Source organism: Podarcis gaigeae, assembly GCF_964106915.1.
Source record: "Podarcis gaigeae genome assembly, chromosome: 18".
NCBI classification, from domain to species: domain Eukaryota; kingdom Metazoa; phylum Chordata; class Lepidosauria; order Squamata; family Lacertidae; genus Podarcis; species Podarcis gaigeae.
Genome location: NC_139696.1, coordinates 1,970,236 through 1,990,997, shown reverse-complemented (window position 1 = coordinate 1,990,997; position 20,762 = coordinate 1,970,236). Strand labels below are relative to the sequence as shown.

At 50.0% G+C, this 20,762-nt stretch overlaps 1 protein-coding gene across 4 annotated transcripts in view; it reads left to right on the top strand.

Annotated features, from left to right (window-relative positions):
* Nucleotides 1–20,762, top strand: part of ATP8B3 (ATPase phospholipid transporting 8B3) — a 57,020-nt gene that overhangs the window by 18,214 nt on the left and 18,044 nt on the right. For all 4 annotated transcript variants that reach the window (XM_083720207.1, XM_083720208.1, XM_083720206.1 and 1 more), the window contains exons 5-18: nt 276–374; nt 1,738–1,799; nt 2,082–2,154; nt 2,826–2,896; nt 3,463–3,545; nt 5,130–5,288; nt 8,987–9,075; nt 9,725–9,918; nt 11,021–11,229; nt 11,711–11,742; nt 13,118–13,274; nt 16,219–16,407; nt 17,351–17,463; nt 19,654–19,818. In XM_083720207.1, coding sequence (XP_083576333.1) covers nt 276–374; nt 1,738–1,799; nt 2,082–2,154; nt 2,826–2,896; nt 3,463–3,545; nt 5,130–5,288; nt 8,987–9,075; nt 9,725–9,918; nt 11,021–11,229; nt 11,711–11,742; nt 13,118–13,274; nt 16,219–16,407; nt 17,351–17,463; nt 19,654–19,818 — 1,695 coding nt within the window. The remainder of the gene's footprint in view (nt 1–275; nt 375–1,737; nt 1,800–2,081; nt 2,155–2,825; nt 2,897–3,462; nt 3,546–5,129; nt 5,289–8,986; nt 9,076–9,724; nt 9,919–11,020; nt 11,230–11,710; nt 11,743–13,117; nt 13,275–16,218; nt 16,408–17,350; nt 17,464–19,653; nt 19,819–20,762) is intronic.

Below are 20,762 nucleotides of genomic sequence, written 5' to 3'. Positions count from 1 at the left end.
ACGGGAGCTCACCCCATCATTGCAGGGATTCAAACTGCCGACCTTCTGATCGGCAAGTCCTAGGCTCTGTGGTTTAAATAACACAGTATTGTGGATGATAAAAATTAAAACTAATTTTCCCCCCTTACCTTGACCGATGACGGTCATTGTTTGTTTGGGGGGCTTTTATCCATTTCTGCAGTCACTCAGTCAATCAATCAGTAGCTGAACTGTGTTCCACACCATTGTGAGAAATCTCTGAATATTCATTGTTCCTGGCCTGTCTTCTGTTTCAGACTGTCCCCCAGATCTCCACGCTTCCATGGTTCGCTCTCCTCTTCCCCCTCACACTCCTGCTTTCCATCAGAGGAGTCCGAGACCTGATTGATGACATTGTAAGTATAGGTTGGCACGTTGAGGACCCCTCATAGATCTCTCCCCTACAAATTTAATCTTATCAGGGTTCCCTTTTTAGACAATATAGGAACAGGGCTTTTAGTGCTTTTAGTTGGAGGATGGATGGTGGTTAACAGATTGAGGTTGAATCCTGGCAAGACAGAAGTCCTGTTTTTGGGGGGACAGGGTACGGGCAGGTGTGGAGGACTCCCTGGTTCTGAATGGGGTGACTGTGCCCCTGAAGGACCAGATGCGCAGCCTGGGGGTCATTTTGGACTCACAGCTGTCCATGGAGGCGCAGGTCAGTTCTGTGTCCAGGACAGCTCCATCTGGTACGCAGGATGAGACCCCACCTGCCCACGGACATGTCTCCCCAGAGTGGTGCATGCTCTGGTTATCTCCCGCTTGGACTACTGCGGAATGTGGCACCCAGACTGGGGACTGGGAGCAGCTGCCGAAACCATATAACACTGGTCCTGAAAGACCTACATTGGCTCCCAGGACGTTTCTGAGCACAATTCAAAGTGTTGGTGCTGACCTTGAAAGCCTTAAACGGCCAAGTAGACCTGAAGGAGCATCTCCACCCCTATCGTTCTGCCTGGACACCGAGGTCCAGCGCCGAGGGCCTTCTGGCGGTTCCCTGCCTGCGAGAAGCGATTTTAGAGGGAACCAGGCAGAGGGCCTTCTCGGTGGTGGCACTCTCCCGTCAGATGTCAAGGAAATAAACAACTACCAGACTTATAGAAGACATCTGAAGGCAGCCCTGTTTAGGGAATCTTTTAATGATTAATAGACTATTGTATTTTAATATTTTGTTGGAAGCCACCCAGAGTGGCTGGGGAAACCCAGCCAGATGGACGGGGTATAAATAATAATTTGTGGTTGTTGTTGTTGTTAGTCTGCACGTCCTGGGAATTTATGTAGGACAGGCAAGATAAACCTGGCCTGTATGTCTATATAGTAAGGTAAAGGGACCCTGACCATTAGGTCCAGTCGTGGCCAACTCTGGGGTTGCGGCGCTCATCTCGCTTTACTGGCCGAGGGAGCCGGTGTACAGCTTCCGGGTCATGTGGCCAGCAGGACTAAGCTGCTTGTGGCGAACCAGAGCAGAGCACAGAAACGCCGTTTACCTTCCCGCTGGAGTGGTACCTATTTATCTACTTGCACTTTGACGTGCTTTCGAACTGCTAGGTGGGCCGAGCAACGGGAGCTCACCCCGTCATTGCGGGGATTCGAACTGCCGACCTTCTGATCGGCAAGTCCTAGGCTCTGTGGTTTAACCAACAGTGCCACCCGCGTCCCTTGTTTATATAGTACTGGCAATGGAAATAACCATTTTTCTCTCCTCCTTTCGCTCCGCAGGGCCGTCATCATAGCGACTGGGAAATCAACAGCCGCCCCTGCGAGATTTTGACGGGGAAAAGGTGAGAGAAGGGGAGGGGTCTTCTGTGTTGCCAGGTGCCCGTCAGGGGAAGCCCCCCAGTGGCTGGCATTTCAGGGGGCATTGACTGCCTCTGAGAGGAGTCCAGCCCCTGCCCTTCACCCTCGCTCTCCTTTACAGCTGCTCAGCCCCACAGAGGTCCTCTGCGGCAAGAGTGGGGGGTGGGGTGGAGGGTGTCAAGCCACAGCAAGAGCCTCTCTCCTTTCGTGTGCACGGTTGGCTCCTGAACACGGCTGATTCTCTCTCCTTGTTCCCCCCAACCCAGTTTCATCCAGAAGAAATGGCGGGATATCTGCGTGGGTGATATCGTCTGCCTCCGGAAGGACAGCATTGTGCCTGTAAGTTCCTTCCTTCCTTCCTTCCTTCCTTCCTTCCTTCCTTCCTTCCTTCCTTCCTTCCTTCCTTCCTTCCTTCCCTCTTACTCCTTCCTTCCTTCTCTCCCTCCCTCCCTCCATCCCTCCTTCCCTCCCTCCCTCCCCTTCCTCCCTCCCTCCCCTTCCTTTCTCCTTCCTTCCTTCCTTCCTTCCTTCCTTCCTTCCTTCCTTCCTTCCTTCCTTCCTTCCTTCCCTCTTACTCCTTCCTTCCTTCTCTCCCTCCCTCCCTCCCTCCATCCCTCCTTCCCTCCCTCCCTCCCCTTCCTCCCTCCCTCCCCTTCCTTTCTCCTTCCTTCCTTCCTTCCTTCCTTCCTTCCTTCCTTCCTTCCTTCCTTCCTTCCCTCCCTCCCTCCCTCCCTCCCTCCCTCCCTCCCTCCCTTCCTTCTTTCCTTCTCTCTCTCCTCTCTCCCCTTCCTTCCTTCCTTCCTTCCCTCCCTCCCTCCCTCCCTCCCTCCCTCCCTTTCTTGGTGGATGGCTGAAAAGATGCCTCAATTTACTCTGGGAAAGAGGTCCACGGCTGACTTGGCCCAGTTGGCCAGTCTGTGGGCAGATAGTTCCCAACCCCCCTGCGCTATGTGCAACTGCTTATCCCACCAGGGAGCCTGTCTTAGGTGTTCTGCTCTCGATTTCCACAGGCAGACCTCCTCTTGCTCTCCAGCACAGAGCCAAACAGCCTCTGCTACGTGGAGACGATGGACATTGATGGGTAAGGCTGCGTCTTACGTCGTTTTCTTCTTTTCAAGCCATCGCTGCCATTCAGGGCTGGGGTTGAGCGCTCCTCTGCGCACCTCCCTCTACCCGAGCGAATTACCCCTATAAACAAATCCCTATAAATGAATGATGTGGGTGGCACTGTGGGTTAAACCACAGAGCCTAGGACTTGCAGATCGGAAGGTCAGCGGTTCGAATCCCCGCAACGGGGTGAGCTCCCATTGCTCAGTCCAGGCTCCTGCCAACCTAGCGGTTTCAAAGCACCTCAAAGTGCAAGTAGATAAATAGGTACCGCTCCGGCGGGAAGGTAAACGGCGTTTCCGTGCGCTGCTCTGGTTCGCCAGAAGCGGCTTAGTCCTGCTGGCCACATGACCCGGAAGCTGTATGCCGGCTCCCTCGGCCAGTAAAGCGAGATGAACGCCACAACCCCAGAGTCGGCCACGACTGGACCTAATGGTCAGGGGTCCCTTTACCTTTATAAATGAATAGGCTCATCGTTCAAAAACGGCCTGTGGTTTTCCCCCACTGATAAATTCCCCCCCCCCCATCCTTCTTTCGCAGAGAAACCAACTTGAAGTACCGGCAAGCTCTCTTGGTGACACATGAGCAGTTGACCAACGATAGGAGCATGGCTGACTTTGACGGTGAGTGTCAATCACCAGGACCTCCAGATAGAAGGGGAAGAAATGGAGGCAGTGAGAGATTTTACTTTCTTGGGCTCCATGATCACTGCAGATGGTGACAGCAGCCACGAAATTAAAAGACTCCTGCTTCTTGGGAGAAAAGCAATGACAAACCTAGACAGCATCTTAAAAAGCAGAGACATCACCTTGCCAACAAAGGTCTGTATAGTTCAAGCAATGATTTTCCCAGTAGTGATGTATGGAAGTGAGAGCTGGACCATCAAGAAGGCTGATGGCCGAAGAATGGATGCTTTTGAATTGTGGTGCTGGAGGAGACTCTTGAGAGTCCCATGGACTGCAAGAAGATCCAACCTCTCCATTCGGAAGGAAATCAGCCCTGAGTGCTCACTGGAAGGACAGATCCTGAAGCTGAGGCTCCAAGACTTTGGCCACCTCAGGAGAAGAGAAGACTCCCTGGAAAAGACCCTGATGTTGGGAAAGATGGAGGGCGCAAGGAGAAGGGGACGACGGAGGACGAGATGGTGGGACAGTGTTCTCAAAGCTACCAGCATGAGTTTGACCAAACTGCGGGAGGCAGTGGAAGACAGGAGGGCCTGGTGTGCTCTGGTCCAGGGGGTCACGAGGAGGCGGACACGACTAAACAACAACAACTTTTCGTTCTCAAAAGTTTTCCACTGGTGTTTAGCGCTTTATATCGTCGATTCCTTGAAATGTGTCTGCGTGTGTTTTCTGCTTTGTGGTTTTCTTAAACTCGATATTTAGTCCAACTAAGTCTAATCATTATCATCATCATCATCTTTGGCAATCACTCGTAGCCGAGTAATAATAATAATAATAATAATTTATTTATTTATACCACGCCCATCTGGCTGGGCTTCCCCAGCTACAGTAATACATCAAACATTAAAAGCTTCCCTAAACAGGGCTGCCTTCAGGTGTCTTCTAAAAGTCTGGTAGTTCTTTATCTCCTTGACATCTGGTGGGAGGGCATTTCGCAGGGCGGGCGCCACCACCGAGAAGGCCCCCTGCCTGGTTCCCTGTAACTTGGCTTCTCATAGTGAGGGAACTGCCAAAAGGCCCTCGGCACTGAACCTAAGTGTCCGGGTAATTATAATAATATATACACTGCCTTCTACCCAGAGATCTCAGGGCGGTTCACAAACAAAATCATAATATATAAAATCAAAGCAAAAACAATAACCCGATTAAAAACCCCCGCAAAAGAGCCACATTCTAAAAGGTTGCTGGATGTCAATAAGATCAAGCAAAGGCCTGGAATGTTTCTGCCTGGTGCCGAAAGGTGTATAATGAAGGCACCAGGCGAACTTCCCTGGGGAGCCACTGCAGAGAAGGCCCTGCTCTCATGTTGCCACCCTCCACACCTCTTGAGTAGGAGGGCCTTGGAAGATGATCTGTTGGGAGCCACCCAGAGTGGCTGGGGAAACCCAGCCAGGTGGGCGGGGTATAAATTATTATTATTATTATTATTATTATTATTATTAGCCGCAGAGTGAAGGAGGGCGTCTCTGGACAGCAGAAAGACAAAACTTACTTTTTCGCCTCTCCTTCTTCTAAACTCCGCAGGGGTAATCACTTGCGAGGAGCCCAACAGCCGGATGCACAGTTTTGTGGGGACCTTGGATTGGCGCGGAGAGAAATATTCCCTCGACAGTGAGAAAGTCTTGCTGCGGGGCTGCAAGGTGCGCAACACAGAGGCCTGCTACGGCCTCGTCATCTACGCAGGTGAGCTGAGCCCTGCCCTTGCAGCACAGCCTTATCTACCTACTTCATTGGTTTCAATTTGTTCGGCGCTTTTCTCACAGAGGGTCCCCAAAATATTCAAAGCAACTGACACAACCCTCCAACGTTTCTCCTGTGAAAAAAGGGACGTCCTATTCCATCCCCTCCAACGTTTCTCCTGTGAAAAAAGGGACGTCCTATTCCATCCCCTCCAACGTTTCTCCCCTGAAAATAGGGACGTCCTATTCCATCCCCTCCAACGTTTCTCCCCTGAAAATAGGGACGTCCTATTCCATCCCCTCCAACGTTTCTCCCCTGAAAATAGGGACGTCCTATTCCATCCCCTCCAACGTTTCTCCCATGAAAATAGGGACGTCCTATTCCATCCCCTCCAACGTTTCTTCCCTGAAAAGAGGGACGTCCTATTCCATCCCCTCCAACATTTCTCCCCTGAAAATAGGGATGTCCTATTCCATCCCTTTCAACGTTTCTCCCCTGAAAATGGGGACGTCCTCTTCCATCCCCTCCAACGTTTCTCCTATGAAAATAGGGACGTCCTATTCCATCCCCTCCAACGTTTCTCCCCTGAAAATAGGGACGTCCTATTCCATCCCCTCCAACGTTTCTCCAATGAAAATAGGGACGTTCTATTCCATCCCCTCCAACGTTTCTCCAGTGAAAACGCCCACCTTAAAAACCCATCTTCCCTTGGAAGGTTCACGGCAGCGAAGAGAAACCCCTTCGTGCAAGTTAACCTGTGGAACTCAGTTCCACAGGGAGCAGTGACGCTCACTGACTTCACCAGAGCGTTAGGCAACGTACAGATTTTTTTAGTTTTTATTGCAAGGGATTCCTGCAAATCGAAGGCATTCCTGCATGCTGCTAATGCTGGTATATTCCTTTTTATGCGTGCTTTTACTTAACAACACACATTTTGTAAACGTCGGTGGTTTGGAGAGGTGCATCGCAAAATTCGGATCGGCGCAAATTTCGAAGGAGGGGGCAGATTTCACGCTGTTTCAGAAAGGGCAAATTTGCTAGATTTGCCCCCATCCAGATTCTCCCCCTCATCCCTACACAGAGTAGACCCATTGGAATGAATGGACACGGCTGACTTAGGTCCGTTTATTTCAAAGGGTTCACTGTGAGTCGAGCGTAGTTGGCTACAATCTATGCACAGCCCTGATATTTTGTGAAAGTACAGAAATACTTTATATACATCTTAAAAAGCAGAGACATCACCTTGCCAACAAAGGTCCGTATAGTTAAAGCCATGGTTTTCCCAGTAGTGATGTATGGAAGTGAGAACTGGACCATCAAGAAGGCTGATCACCAAAGAATGGATGCTTTTGAATTCTGGTGCTGGAGGAGACTCTGGAGAGTCCCATGGACTGCAAGAAGATCCAACCTCTCCATTCTGAAGGAAATCAGCCCTGAGTGCTCACTGGAAGGACGGATCCTGAAGCTGAGGCTCCAAGACTTTGGCCACCTCAGGAGAAGAGAAGACTCCCTGGAAAAGACCCTGATGTTGGAAAAGATGGAGGGCACAAGGAGAAGGGGACGACAGAGGACGAGATGGTGGGACAGTGTTCTCGAAGAGACCAGCATGAGTTTGACCAAACTGCGGGAGGCAGTGGAAGACAGAAGGGCCTGGCGTGCTCTGGTCCAGGGGGTCACAAAGAGGCGGACACCACTAAACGACTAAACAACAACAACATATATAAAGTTAGGCCCCTGGCGATGCTACAATGTTGGTGTGCCTATCCTGAGCTCATCATTGCAACAGACGTTGCCAAAACGCCTTTTCCTGTGCCGGAATTCCGCAACATAAAGGCACTATTCTTCCTCCTCCTTTTCCCCTCTCAACCCTGTGCCCTGGGCTGACTTCTGAAAGCAGAAAGCATTAAGAAACTCGCCGTACCAGTTTCCCCAAGGCCTTTAGTGACGCCTAATCTCATGACAGATCTCTGGCCGCGCCGGGTAACAGCAGCAGCAATGCAGAGGCAGTTTAGGAAAGATTACAAGCCGGTTTGACACGGTTTCTTGACACACACGGGAGAGAGACGTAGATGTGTTGGTCCGGGGTAGCCAAAGTCCCGCCCTGCAAATTATTAGTAATTATTATAATTATCTTTGTGGGACTACAACTCCCATCGTCCATTTCCACTCTTCCACTGAACGTGCTAAAAGGTAAAGGGACCCCTGACCATTAGGTCCAGTCGTGACCAACTCTGGGGTTGCGGCGCTCATCTCGCTTTACTGGCCGAGGGAGCCGGCGTACAGCTTCCAGGTCATGTGGCCAGCGGGACTAAGCCGCTTCTGGCGAACCAGAGCAGCGCACGGAAACGCCGTTTACCTTCCCCCTGGAGTGGTACCTATTTATCTACTTGCACTTTGACATGGTTTCGAACTGCTAGGTGGGCAGGAGCTGGGACCGAGCAACGGGAGCTCACCCTGTCATTGCGGGGATTCGAACCACCGACCTTCTGATCGGCAAGTCCTAGGCTCTGGTTTAACCCACAGCACCACCCGCGTCCCGACTGAGTGTGCTAAAGGTAAAGGTAAAGGTACCCCTGCCCGTACGGGCCAGTCTTGACAGACTCTGGGGTTGTGCGCCCATCTCACTTAAGAGGCCAGGGGCCAGCGCTGTCCGGAGACACTTCCGGGTCACGTGGCCAGCGTGACATCGCTGCTCTGGCGAGCCAGAGCCGCACACGGAAACGCCGTTTACCTTCCCGCTAGTAAGCGGTCCCTATTTATCTACTTGCACCCGGAGGTGCTTTCGAACTGCTAGGTTGGCAGGCGCTGGGACCGAGCAGCGGGAGCGCACCCCGCTGCAGGGATTCGAACCGCCGACCTTTCGATCGGCAAGTCCTAGGCGCTGAGGCTTTAACCCACAGCGCCACCTGCGTCCCTGACTGAGTGTGCTAGAGCGCTCCAAAAGTCACAAGCACTCTTAGAGTTGGAGTTGCACAGTGCAAAGACGGAGTTCACAAAAACACAACCTCCACAGACTTGGCTGAATGTCAGGCCTAATGAGCGGAGCACCTCTTTCCTCCATGAACATCAGTTGCAGAGATCAAAAGTCCCTGCCTCCTCCCCAGGGCTTTTCCCAAGCAATCGGAGACTGTGCCTGGATGCAGCCAACGTCTCCTCCGCCCTTTTCATGCCTCTCCTGGTTCTAGGTTGTCACAGAAAGAAGGGAGACTCTTGTGCCTCTTCGCCAGCCAAACTCATCTCTGCCTCTTGGCCTCCGTCCTCGCCAGCCTTCTGCATCCTCTCTTTGTTTTTTAAGTTTTCATTTTTACTTTTCAAGTTTATACATTTCATTAGTTTTGCAATCAATTTTCACAGGATAAATGTTGGAAGGGATGGAATAGGACGTCCCTATTTTCAGGGGAGAAACGTTGCAGGGGATGGAAGAGGACGTCCCTATTTTCACGGGGGAAACGTTGGAAGGGATGGAATAGGACGTCCCTGTTTTCAGGGGAGAAACATTGGAGGGCATGGAATAGGACGTCCCTATTTTCAGGGGAAATACGTTGGAGGGGATGGAATAGGACGTCCCTATTTTCAGGGGAGAAACATTGGAGGGGATGGAATAGGACGTCCCTATTTTCAGGGGAGAAACGTTGGAGGGGAGGGGATAGGACGTCCCTATTTTTTTCAGAGAATTGTATTCAAACATCTCTCCTCCACAGGCTTCGATTCCAAAATCATGAAAAACTGTGGGAAAATCAAGCTGAAAAAGACCAAACTCAGCCATCTGATGGATCGCTTGGTGCTACTGGTAAAAATATTTGGCTGTCCCTCCCCGATATTTGTGTGTATCTCCTCACCCATGGGAGCTAGAAGTTTTCTTTTCTTTTCTTTCTTTTCTTTCTTTGTCTTTTTACAAAGTAATAACCATAAATAACGGACGCGGCTGCCGCTGTGGGTTAAACCACAGAGCCTAGGATTTGCCGATCAGAAGGTCGGCGGTTCGAATCCCCGCAATGACAGGGTGAGCTCCCGTTGCTCGGTCCCTGCTCCTGCCAACCTAGCAGCTCGAAAGCACGTCAAAGTGCAAGTAGATAAATAGGTACCACTCTGGCGGGAAGGTAAATGGCGTTTCCATGCGCTGCTCTGGTTCGCCAGAAGCGGCTCAGTCCTGCTGGCCACATGACCCGGAAGCTGTACGCTGGCTCCCTTGGCCAGTAAAGCGAGATGAGCGCCGCAACTCCAGAGTCGGCCACGACTGGACCTAATGGTCAGGGGTCCCTTTACCTTTACTAAGGGAAAGCGGGACATTCCAGGATAAAATCAGAAACCAGGACAGCTTCTGTAAATCTGGGACTCTCCTTGGAAAACTGGGACGCTTGGTGGGTCTGGAGTTGGGAGTGACTGGCCCAGAGTCTTCTCCCCACGAAGGGCTGACCCTTCTTCGCTTCTCTCTGCAGATCACCACCTCACTCTTCCTCATCTCCTTCGCCCTGGCGGTCGGCTCCGGAGTCTCGGCCGAGAGGTTCCGGGAACAGCACGCCTACCTCTTTGCTTTTTACAGCACCACAAGCTCCATCCAATACGCGTTCTTTGCCTTCTGGGGATTCCTCATTCTCCTCAGCCTGGTCATCCCCATGTCTATGCTCATCACGTAAGTCATAGAAAATCATAGAATCATAGAGTTGGAAGAGACCCCAAGGGCCATCGAGTCCAACCCCCTGCCAAGCAGGAAACACCATCAGAGCACTCCTGACATATGGTTGTCAAACCTCTGCTTCAAGACCTCCAAAGAAGGAGACTCCACCACACTCCTGGGCAGCAAATTCCACTGTCAAACAGCTCTTACTGTCAGGAAGTTCTTCCTAATGTTTAGGTGGAATCTTCTTTCTTGTAGTCCTATTCCATCCCCTCCAACGTTTCTCCCCTGAAAATAGGGACGTCCTATTCCACCCCTCCAATATTTCTCCCTTGAAAATAGGGACGTCCTATTCCATCCCCTCCAACGTTTCTCCCCTGAAAATAGGGACGTCCTATTCCACCCCCACCAACATTTCTCCCATGAAAATAGGGATGTCCTATTCCATCCCCTCCAATATTTCTCCCTTGAAAATAGGGACGTCCTATTCCATCCCCTCCAACATTTCTCCCCTGAAAATAGGGACGTCCTATTCCACCCCCACCAACATTTCTCCCATGAAAATAGGGATGTCCTATTCCATCCCCTCTAACATTTCTCCTGTGAAAATTGGGCCATCGCCCAGCCACGGTGGGCAGCTCCCAACAGAATATTAATAACATGATAAAACATCAAACGTTAAAAACGTCCCTAAACAGGGCTGCCTTCAGATGTCTTCTGAAAGTCAGACAATTGTTTATTTCCTTGACATCTGAAGGGAGGGTGCCACCACCAAGAAGGCCCTCTGCCTGGTTCCCTGTACCCTCGCTTCTCGCAGGGAGGGAACTGCCAGAAAACCGTGGGAGAGTGGCAACAGTGACAACAGGATGCTGGATTTAGAAAGGCCCTGTTTGCAGAATTGTATAATTGGAAGGGACCCCAAGGGTCATCTAGTCGAACCCCACCAAAGCATCCAGGTCAGGACCTCTGCTCTGAAACCTCCAAGGAAAGGGAAGGGGAGTCCACAAGCTAGGAGGACCATTCTGATGTTCAGTAGGTTGTTCCAGCATTGCTCCACAAGCCACAAAAGTCTTCTTTGCCTGTTCAGTGATTGTGGATTTTTTTCTCCCTGGCACAGGTTCGAATTCATATACCTGGTCAACAGTTGTTTCATCAACTGGGACAGGGAAATGTACTACGCTCCGAAGGACATGCCAGCGAAAGCTCGGAGCACCAGTCTGAACGACCAGCTGGGGCAGATAGAATACGTCTTCTCGGATAAGACGGGGACATTGACCCAGAACATCATGACCTTCAAGAAATGTTGTATCAATGGGGTGATATATGGTAAAGTCCTACTTGGGATCTCACTGGGATTTAGGAAAAAGTCCTACATTTCTTTCTAGGCAAGCTTCAGAATGGGCAGGGCAACAAATGCAATTTTTTTTAACCTTTTGTGTGCCAGGGTAGCTTTTGCACACTCTTTTTTAAAAAATCGTTTATTTGGTTTTTCAAATTAAAATTTTAAAGTCCAACTTACAACTTCAAAACAAGATCCCGAGGAATCTCCCAGACTTCCCTCCTCCTCCCCTTTGTGGGTCCTGTTGCGAATCATTTCCTCCTGCATTTTTTACGATGATCCAGAATCTTTTCACCTCTCCGTTGTGTCCAAAATTCGCCATTAAACTACAAGTGATATTTACAGTCCTGCTAACCATTTTAACCCTTTTACAATGGTTTTTAAGATTAGTTATAATCCCACCCCCCATTCCTTCTTAATATTTTGGTCTTCCTGATTTCTGATTCTTCCTTTTGGAAATATTTGCAGGTTCGCAGAACAGCGCCCACGACAAGTCCATGGTAGGCTGCATATTCTTGCTGTAAATTACATGAGTTCCTCAAGAGATTGGTTTGCTTTATGATTGCACCCCAAACCATGGTTTCTCATTCCATGGTTTATTAAAACCATGGTTTCTCATGGCATGTGAGCCCAGCAGCTTAACCATGGTTTGCTGTCAACAGTTTGCCAAGTTTTGTTTGAACGCCGTGTCCCAAACGACAAAACAGGAAGCAAGACTGCCTGGGAAGCAAACCATTGTTAACCTGCTGTTTGCTAAGCAAACCATGGCTTAGCATTATGTGCTAACTGAGCCATTGTTGCCACATGAGAGAGGTCTGTGCACATGGGAGCTATTGACATATTGGACTTCTATGAAGCTGGAGTGTGGGGATCTTCTCTTACCACAAGGCCCACAGTGTGGAAAGCTTACAAGGAGCTGTATTTCTGTGTGAGTGTCTGGAGGCGGTTGGAGGATGGATGGCAGCCAACAGATTGAGGTTGAATCCTGACAAGACAGAAGGACTGTTTTGGGGGGACAGGGGGCAGGCAGGTGTGGGGGACTCCCTGGTCCTGAATGGGGTCACTGTGCCCCTGAAGGACCAGGTGCACAGCCTGGGAGTCATTTTGGACTCAGCGCTGTCCAGGGAGGCGCAGGTCAGTTCTGTGTCCAGGGCAGCTCCATCTGGTACACAGGATGAGACCCTCCCTGCCCGCAGACTGTCTGGCCAGAGTGGTGCATGCTCTGGTTATCTCTTGCTTGGACTACTGCAATGTGCTCTCCGTTGGGCTGCCTTTGAAGGTGACCTGGAAACTGCAACTAATCCAGAATGCGGCAGCCAGACTGGGGACTGGGAGCGGCCGCCAAGACCACATAACACTGGTCCTGAAAGACCTACATTGGCTCCCATGACGTTTCCAAGCACAGTTCAAAGTGTTGGTGGTGACCTTGAAAGCCCTAAACGGCCCAGTAGTCCTGAAGGAGCGTCTCCACCCCAGACACCTGGGTCCATCTCCCGAGGGCCTTCTGGCGGTTCCCTCCCTGTGAGAAATGAGATTACAGGGAAGCTGGCAGAGGGCCTTCTCGGTGGTGGCGCCCACCCTGTGGAACGCCCTCCCATCTGATGTCAAAGAAATAAACAACTATCTGACTTTTAGAAGACATCTGAAGGCAGCCCTGTTTAGGGAAGCTTTTAATGTTTTATTGTGTTTTTAATATATTCTGTTGGAAGCCGCCCAGAGTGGCTGGGGAAACCCAGCCAGATGGGTGGGGTATAAATAATAAATTGTTGTTGTTTCTGATCTGAGTGTGTGTGAAGACGGAATCTGATGGTTTGCAGCTTTCCCAGGGTTCTTCCTCATCATTAACCTCTTAACTTCATTTCTTCCCCTCTCCAGGAGACTGATTTGAAGTGGAATAAGTACTTGGATAGTAAGCTGGAATTTTACGACCAGCAGCTCCTGGCAAACATCCGACGAAACGATGACCCCATGGTGAAGGAATTCATGCGTCTCCTGGCAATCTGCCACACCGTCATGGTTGAGGAGAAAGAGAGTGAGCGGCTGCTTTTAACTAATATAAAAGTGTAATAAAACAGCAAGCGTTTAAAACTTTCCTGAGCAGGGCTGCCTTCAGGTGTCTTCTAAAAGTCAGATAATTGTTTATCTCCTCGACATCTGACGGGAAGGCGTTCCACAGGGAGGGTGCCACCACTGAGAAGGCCCTGAAAAGCTCAAAAGGCGTGTGTGTTTTCGTGAGAATCATAGAATCATAGAGTTGGAAGAGACCACAAGGGCCATCGAGTCCAACCCCCTGCCAAGCAGGAAACACCATCAGAGCACTCCTGACATATGGTTGTAAAGCCTCTGCTTAAAGACCTCCAAAGAAGGAGACTCCATGAGAATGTTTCATGAGAAGGAGAATGTTTCACCCAAGCGTGCAAAGAATTTCTTTGCCGATCCCTCGTAGCCGAGTAAGATCTTCCATAAACACGGTTTTAGTAAGTGACTGTAGAGGCCAGTTTTGGACCCACACGTCCTTCCATAGTGGGGACATTGGTTTCCAGGCAGCAGTTGACCCCGGTGAGGGTTTGCCAAGTGTGCCTTCCTCTTAGCACGTTTCTCCCTTGCGTCCTGAGTTCGAGTGTCTTCAAAGCCCAGGACACCTTTGGTCAAGGCTGTTCTCCAACTGGAGTGCTCGCAGGCCAGTGTTTCCCAGTTCTCGGTGTTTATACTGCATTTTTTAAAAAATTGCCTGAATGCCAGCAAGGCTGAGTAAGGTAAAGGTAAAGGGACCCCTGACCATTTGGTCCATTCGTGACCGACTCGGGGGTTGCGGCGCTCATCTCGCTTTACTGGCCGAGGGAGCCGGCGTACAGCTTCCGGGTCATGTGGCCAGCAGGACTAAGCTGCTTCTGGCGAACCAGGAAATGCTGTTTACCTTCCCGCTGGAGTGGTACCTATTTATCTACTTGCACTTTGATGTGCTTTCGAACTGCTAGGTTGGCAGGAGCAGGGACCGAGCAACGGGAGCTCAAACCGTGTCGGGTGGTTTCGAACCGCCACCTTCTGATCGGCAAGTCCTAGGCTCTGTGGTTTAACCCACAGCATCACCCGCATCCCCCAGCAAGGCTGAACTGGGGTGCAATTCCCTACTCAGATAAACCCTAGTGTGAAATAAACTCTAGGTCTATGAATGAGGGTCAGGAAGGTTGAAATGGGATATAATGCGCAGCTTGTTCCATACCCTAGCAGGAAGTAAACAAAGTCATAGAATAATGAGGACTAGAATCCTCTTTGAGGAAGTGCATGTCTCTGAAAAATTTCTGGCTCCCGCTAGCTGTTGTTTCAGCTTCTCTGACACCTGAGCGGTGCTGTTATTCTTACTTTCCCATGACAATACCCACAGGGTTCTGGATGGAAGCCAGAAACTACAGCTTGATAGTAGATACTAAGGATTTATTTGTTTGTGTTTTTAAAAAGGCTTTTTAATTATTGTACTCAGCCCAATGTAAGCAGATCCTTTCCTTGTTGAGCTAATTCCATGGCGTGACCCGTTAAGTCGTTAACGGGAAAAATGCAGGGCAGCACCTCTTCCTGGTAACGAGGTGGGATTTGGTGGAGAAATACACCTGTTTTGCAGCCAGAAGAAGAAATGTTTGCAGCGCATTTTACGGACACTGTGCCTTTTGTTTCTGTTTTGAATGGCAATTCCGTTGCTTTTGTATTGCAAAGTTCAGCAGAAACGTCGAACCAGGGGTTTGGCTTGGCCCCACAACCATGGGTTTCCTAGGCCCTGGAGCCGAAGTTTGTGGGTGCTGTTAACGGAGAAATCTGAGAGCTCCCCTGGACCAAAAAACAAGGACACCAGCCAGGAATACCAGAGCAAAACAGCAGCCAGTCGGCTTGGTCTTTATTAAAGACGGTCGCGACAGGACTCCCAACTGCCACCAGGTGGAACAAGATGGAAGCCCCGAACAAAAGAGAACCCAAACTTTTATTAGCTGCTAATCCCCATGTTACATCTCCCTCCAAACTACATCACTCATACATCATGGTTACATCATGAAAGGGGAGGTCTGGTGGCCGTAATCTGAGCATCCTGGACCCTGCCCCATGGTTCCCCTTGCCCTCCACCAAACACCCATCAATATGAAACGATACAATAATCTTTATTGTCATTGTCCCATACAGAACAACGAAATTGAAAAAAATCTACACCAGACATTCAGAAACCAACAAGCCTGCTATCCCAGCCTGGTTAACCCCCTAAAAATTCTGATACCCCGTAATTAAATATGATATACTCCAACAGAGACTACCTTACACTGCGTTTAAAACCAAAATCGCATTTGGATAAAAACTGTTTCTTAGGCGGCTACTCCTAGTCTTTATAACCCTGTACTTTCTTCCAGAAGGCAGAAGCTGAAAGAGATCATCAAGTGTAACAAAAGAGATATTTACATTTCCCTGTTTCCCAGCCAAGTTCATCCCACCCTTTTGTCTTCATCTGGGTTTGTTATTTCTGGAATGGCTACCTGTCTGGCACTCAGGTATCAGGAGGCCAGGGATTGTCACTCAGGCAGAGGGGCTGCTGAGTAGCTGAGCTCACAGGTCTATAGGAATTTCTGAAGTTTTCCCAGTGAGCCAGTACATTGATCAGTGAATTATTACATTTGGTATCGTGCAGCAAAGGCCCTTTGAATAGATAGGAAAAAACTGCGATGAAGTGTTCTGTGGGGACAAATCACAAAAGTCACAAATATACGTAAAAACAAAACAAAAAACAGATCCATTGGAATGAATGGCTCTATGGTAGTTTCTATGTTGTAAAATTCCAGTCTGAAAAACCCAATAAATAAATTGGGGGGGGGGGGTTGTAAAAAAGAAGAACAAAGACGTCATCCAGCCTCATGGATTTGCGATCCATCTGGGCAAAAGGGGCTGGGGGTGATTCTGGCGATGCCCATCCGCTCTCCTCCCTCCCCAATTTCTCATAGATCAGCTGGTCTACCAAGCAGCTTCGCCGGACGAGGAAGCCCTGGTGACCGCGGCCAGGAACCTGGGCTACGTCTTCCTGTCTCGAACGCAGGACACGGTCACCATCAGCGAGCTCGGGGTGGAGAGAACCTACAAGGTGCTGGCCCTTCTGGACTTCAACAGCGTCCGCAAACGGATGTCCATTGTGGGTCAGTGTTTTGTGGGTCTGTAATCACAGAATCGTAGAGTTGGAAAAGGGGACCCTGAAAATCATCTGCCACTGTCCCATACAGAAATCCATAAGGGTCCTTGACATCTGGTGGGAGGGCGTTCCACAGGGCAGGCACCACCACCAAGAAGGCCCTTTGCCTGGTTCTCTGTAACCTCACTTTTCCCAGGGAGGGAACCACCAGAAGGGCCTTGGGAGATGGACCCTGGTGTCTGGGCTGAACGATGGGGGTGGAGACACTCCTTCAGGGATACTGGGCTGTTTAGGGCTTTCAAGGTCAGCACCAACACTTTGAATTGTGCTCGGAAACATCCTGGGAGCCAGTGTACCATATTTTCGCTCTATAAGACGCACCAGACCACAAGACTCACCTAGTTTTTGGAGGAGGAAAACAAGAAAAAAAAATATTCTGAATCTCAGAAGCCAGAACAGCAAGAGGGATCGCTGCGCAGTGAAAGCAGCAATCCCTCTTGCTGTTCTGGCTTCTGGGATAGCTGCGCAGCCTGCATTCGCTCCATAAGACGCACACACATTTCCCCTTAGTTTTTAGGAGGGAAAAAATGAGTCTTATAGAGCAAAAAATACGGTAGGCCTTTCAGGACTGGTGTTATGTGGTCTCGGCGGCCACTCCCAGTCGCCAGTCTGGCTGCCGCATTCTGGATTAATTGTAGTTTCCGGGTCACATTCAAAGGTAGCCTCACATAGAGCGCATGGCAGTAGTCCAAGCGCATTTTTCACGGATGGGAAACTTCATCCTTCTGGATGTTGCCAGACTACAACTCCCATCAGCCCCAACAGTCAGGGATGATGGGAGTTGGAGTCCAGGAACATCTGGGATGGTCAGAGGTTTCCCACCTTTGGTAAACAGATGATGCCCCCCCCTCTCTCTCAACTTAAGGGTTTTTTGTTTCTCCACCCCATAGTGCGGGACCCCGAAGGCCATATCAAGCTTTACACCAAAGGAGCAGACACTGTGATCCTGGAGAGACTCCACAGAGACCGTGCGAACGAAGGATGCACCGTCAAGGCTCTGGACGTAAGTCTTCACAAGTGGGTGGAAGCTGGTGTGACTTAGTGGTCAGAGAGTTGGACTGAGATCTGGACGGCCAGGGTTCGAATTTCTGCTCGGCCACGAAGCTCGCTGACTGACCTCAAGAAGAAGAAGAGGAGGAGTTTGGATTTGATATCCCACTTTATCACTACCCGAAGGAGTCTCAGCAGGTGGCTCTGTGGGTTAAACCACAGAGCCTAGGACTTGCCGATCAGAAGGTCGGCGGTTCAAATCCCATTGAGCTCCTGTTGCTCGGTCCCTGCTCCTGCCAACCTAGCAGTTTGAAAGCACCTCAAAGTGCAAGTAGATAAGTAGGTACATCAACTAGGTTGATGCCACCGCTCAGGGGTGCGCTTTAGGCCCTGACCTCCATAGGCTTCGGACGAGGCAACGCCCCCCGGAATCCTTTACCGGACTACCCTTCAGTATATGGGGGAGGTGATTGCGCTCCCCCCAACACATCTACATAACAATACCCCTACCAATGCCTAATCGCCAAAACCAAAGGAGTTGTGACGATTTGCTACGAGGTAGGGACGCGGGTGGTGCTGTGGGTTAAACCACAGAGCCTAGGACTTGCTGATCAGAAGGTCGGCGGTTCGAATCCCCACAATGACAGGGTGAGCTCCCGTTGCTCGGTCCCTGCTCCTGCCCTCCTAGCAGTTCGGAAGCACACCAGTGCAAGTAGATAAATAGGCACCACTCTGGTGGGAAGGTAAACGGCATTTCCGTGCACTGCTCCGGTTCGCCAGAAGTGGCTTAGTCCTGCTGGCCACATGACCTGGAAGCTGTACGCTGGCTCCCTCAGCCAATAAAGCGAGATGAGCGCCGCAACCCCCGAGTCGGTCACGAATGGACCAAATGGTCAGGGGTCCCTTTACCTTTAAGGAGTGTCAAAGCGGCTAACAATCTCCTTTCCCTTCCTCCCCCACAACAAACACTCTGTGAGGTGAGTGGGGCTGAGAGACTTCAGAGAAGTGGGACTGGCCCAAGGTCACCCAGCAGCTGCATGTGGAGGAGCGGAGACGCGAACCTGGTTCACCAGATTACGAGTCTACCGCTCTTAACCACTACACCACACTGGCTCTCAAGTCAACTCCCTCTCCCTCACAAATTTGTGAGGATAAAACAGGGGGGAGGAGATCTCCGTACGCTGCCTTGAGCTCCTCAAAATAATGTAAATGTAAAAATGAATCCGCCCACAGACTTGTAGCTGATGAACGAGGCTGTTTATTTGAGAGGGAAACGAAACATTGCCACCAGAATTCCACCTGCCCTAAATCGAAACATTGAAGTGAGCTTAGGTCCTTTCAGCAAAGCTAAAGTAAGATTCTAGACCTCATGGTGGTGACTAAAGGGAACATAGGAAGTTGCCTTTGACAGAATCAGACCACTGGTCTAGCTAGTTCAATGTTGTTGACACTGGCTGGCAGAAGCTGCTCTTCAGGATTTTAGACAGGGGTATTTCCCAGTCCTAGCAACTTCCAGGAAAAGATTAAAAATACATTAAAACGTCAAACATTAAAAACTTCCCTAAACAGGGCTGCCTTCAGATGTCTTCTAAAAGTTTGGTAGTTGTTTATCTCCTTGACATCTGATGGGAGGACGTTCCACAGGGAGGGTGCCACCACCGAGAAGGCCCTCTGCCTGGTTCCTTATAACCTCGCTTCTCTCAGGGAGGGAACCACCAGAAGTCCCTCAGGGCTGGACCTCAGTGTCCGGGCAGAACGATGGGGGTGGAGACGCCCCTTCAGATCTAGTGGGCCATTTAGGGCTTTCAAGGTCAGCACCAACCCTTTGAATTGTGCTTGGAAACATCCTGGGAGCCAATGTAGGTCTTTCAGGACCGGGGTTATATGGTCTTGCCGGCCGCTCCCAGTCACAAGTCTAGCTGCTGCATTCTGGATTAGTTGCAGTTTCCAGGTCACCTTCAAAGGTAGCCCCACGTAGAGCGCATTGCAGTAGTCCAAGCAGGAGATAACTAGAGCATGCACCACTCTGGCCAGACAGTCCGTGGGCAGGGAGGGTCTCATCCTGCGTACCAGATGGAGCTGGGAGACAGCCACCCTGGACACAGAATGGACCTGCCCCTCCAAAATGACTCCCAGCTATACCACGCTGCCCCCTATTGCAGAAATCCATATTCCCAGCAGTCTCTGCTTTCGCCTCTCCTAGACTTTTGCGGCCGAGACGCTGAGGACTCTGTGCTTGGCAACGAGAGATGTGGACGAGAGCGAGTTTTCCCTGTGGAGTAAGAAACATCACGCTGCCAGCGTCTTGCTGCAGAATCGAGCCCAAGAACTGGACAAGGTTTATGAGGAGATTGAGAAGGATCTAAGGGTAAGAGCTCCTTTGGTCAGCAAAAGCCTTCTCCCGCAGCCGGACTTCCCTTTCTAGTGTTACGGCAAAATCTGGGTGCGAGGCTGCTCTGCCACCCAGCTCATCGGACTAAGTCCGTGGGTCCCTGCGGAGGAAAATGAGCTCAGCTGGAGACAGGAGCAAACTGCAGAAGATCCAAGTTTATTGCGCAACAGGTTCAAGGCGAGATTGAACAGTGAGAAAGGGGTGACATGAGTTTTTGAAACTCCCTCCATGTCCCAGAATACAGTGCAAAACACGTCATGAATACATTAAAGAGAGGTTTGGTTACACAGATTACATCATGAATATATTAAAGGGAGGTTGGGTTACACAGATTAACATATGGAGGAGGGAGGGGGGAATATGCAGAGCCGGAGATATGCGCAGATAAACACTTCCTGAGTATTGGGGATGAGAAGACAATGGTCCAGTCTGCCACCTGACATTGCCTGGAGGAAAGGCTGATCAGAGCGATTTGACAGGATTAGGGTCTTGACACCTTGCTTGAGGGATTATAGATTTTAGTCCCTTTTGACATTGACAATTGGGAATAAATGGATATATTGTAGCGAAGAAGAAGGTAAAGAAGACATGCCCCCCCTTTCCGTATCACTAGGAACAGGGTGTCAAATGTCATTATTATTGTTTATTATTATTTATTATTATTATCACCATTACTGTCACTACTATTAAAAATTTGTGTACCGCTGTACCCCCACAGGTCTCAGGGTGGTCCGCAGCATAAAACCACAATATAAAAACCCCAAAATACATAATATAATAGGGTTGCCATATTTCCGAAAGTGAAAATCCAGGCACAAAAGTTGTTGAGCTTTCCTTTTGGCCAAAGTTGCTGAGCTTTTTTTTTTTTTCTTTTCTTGCCCTTTTTGCAAAATCTGCCCCCCCCCCAAAAAAAACAACAC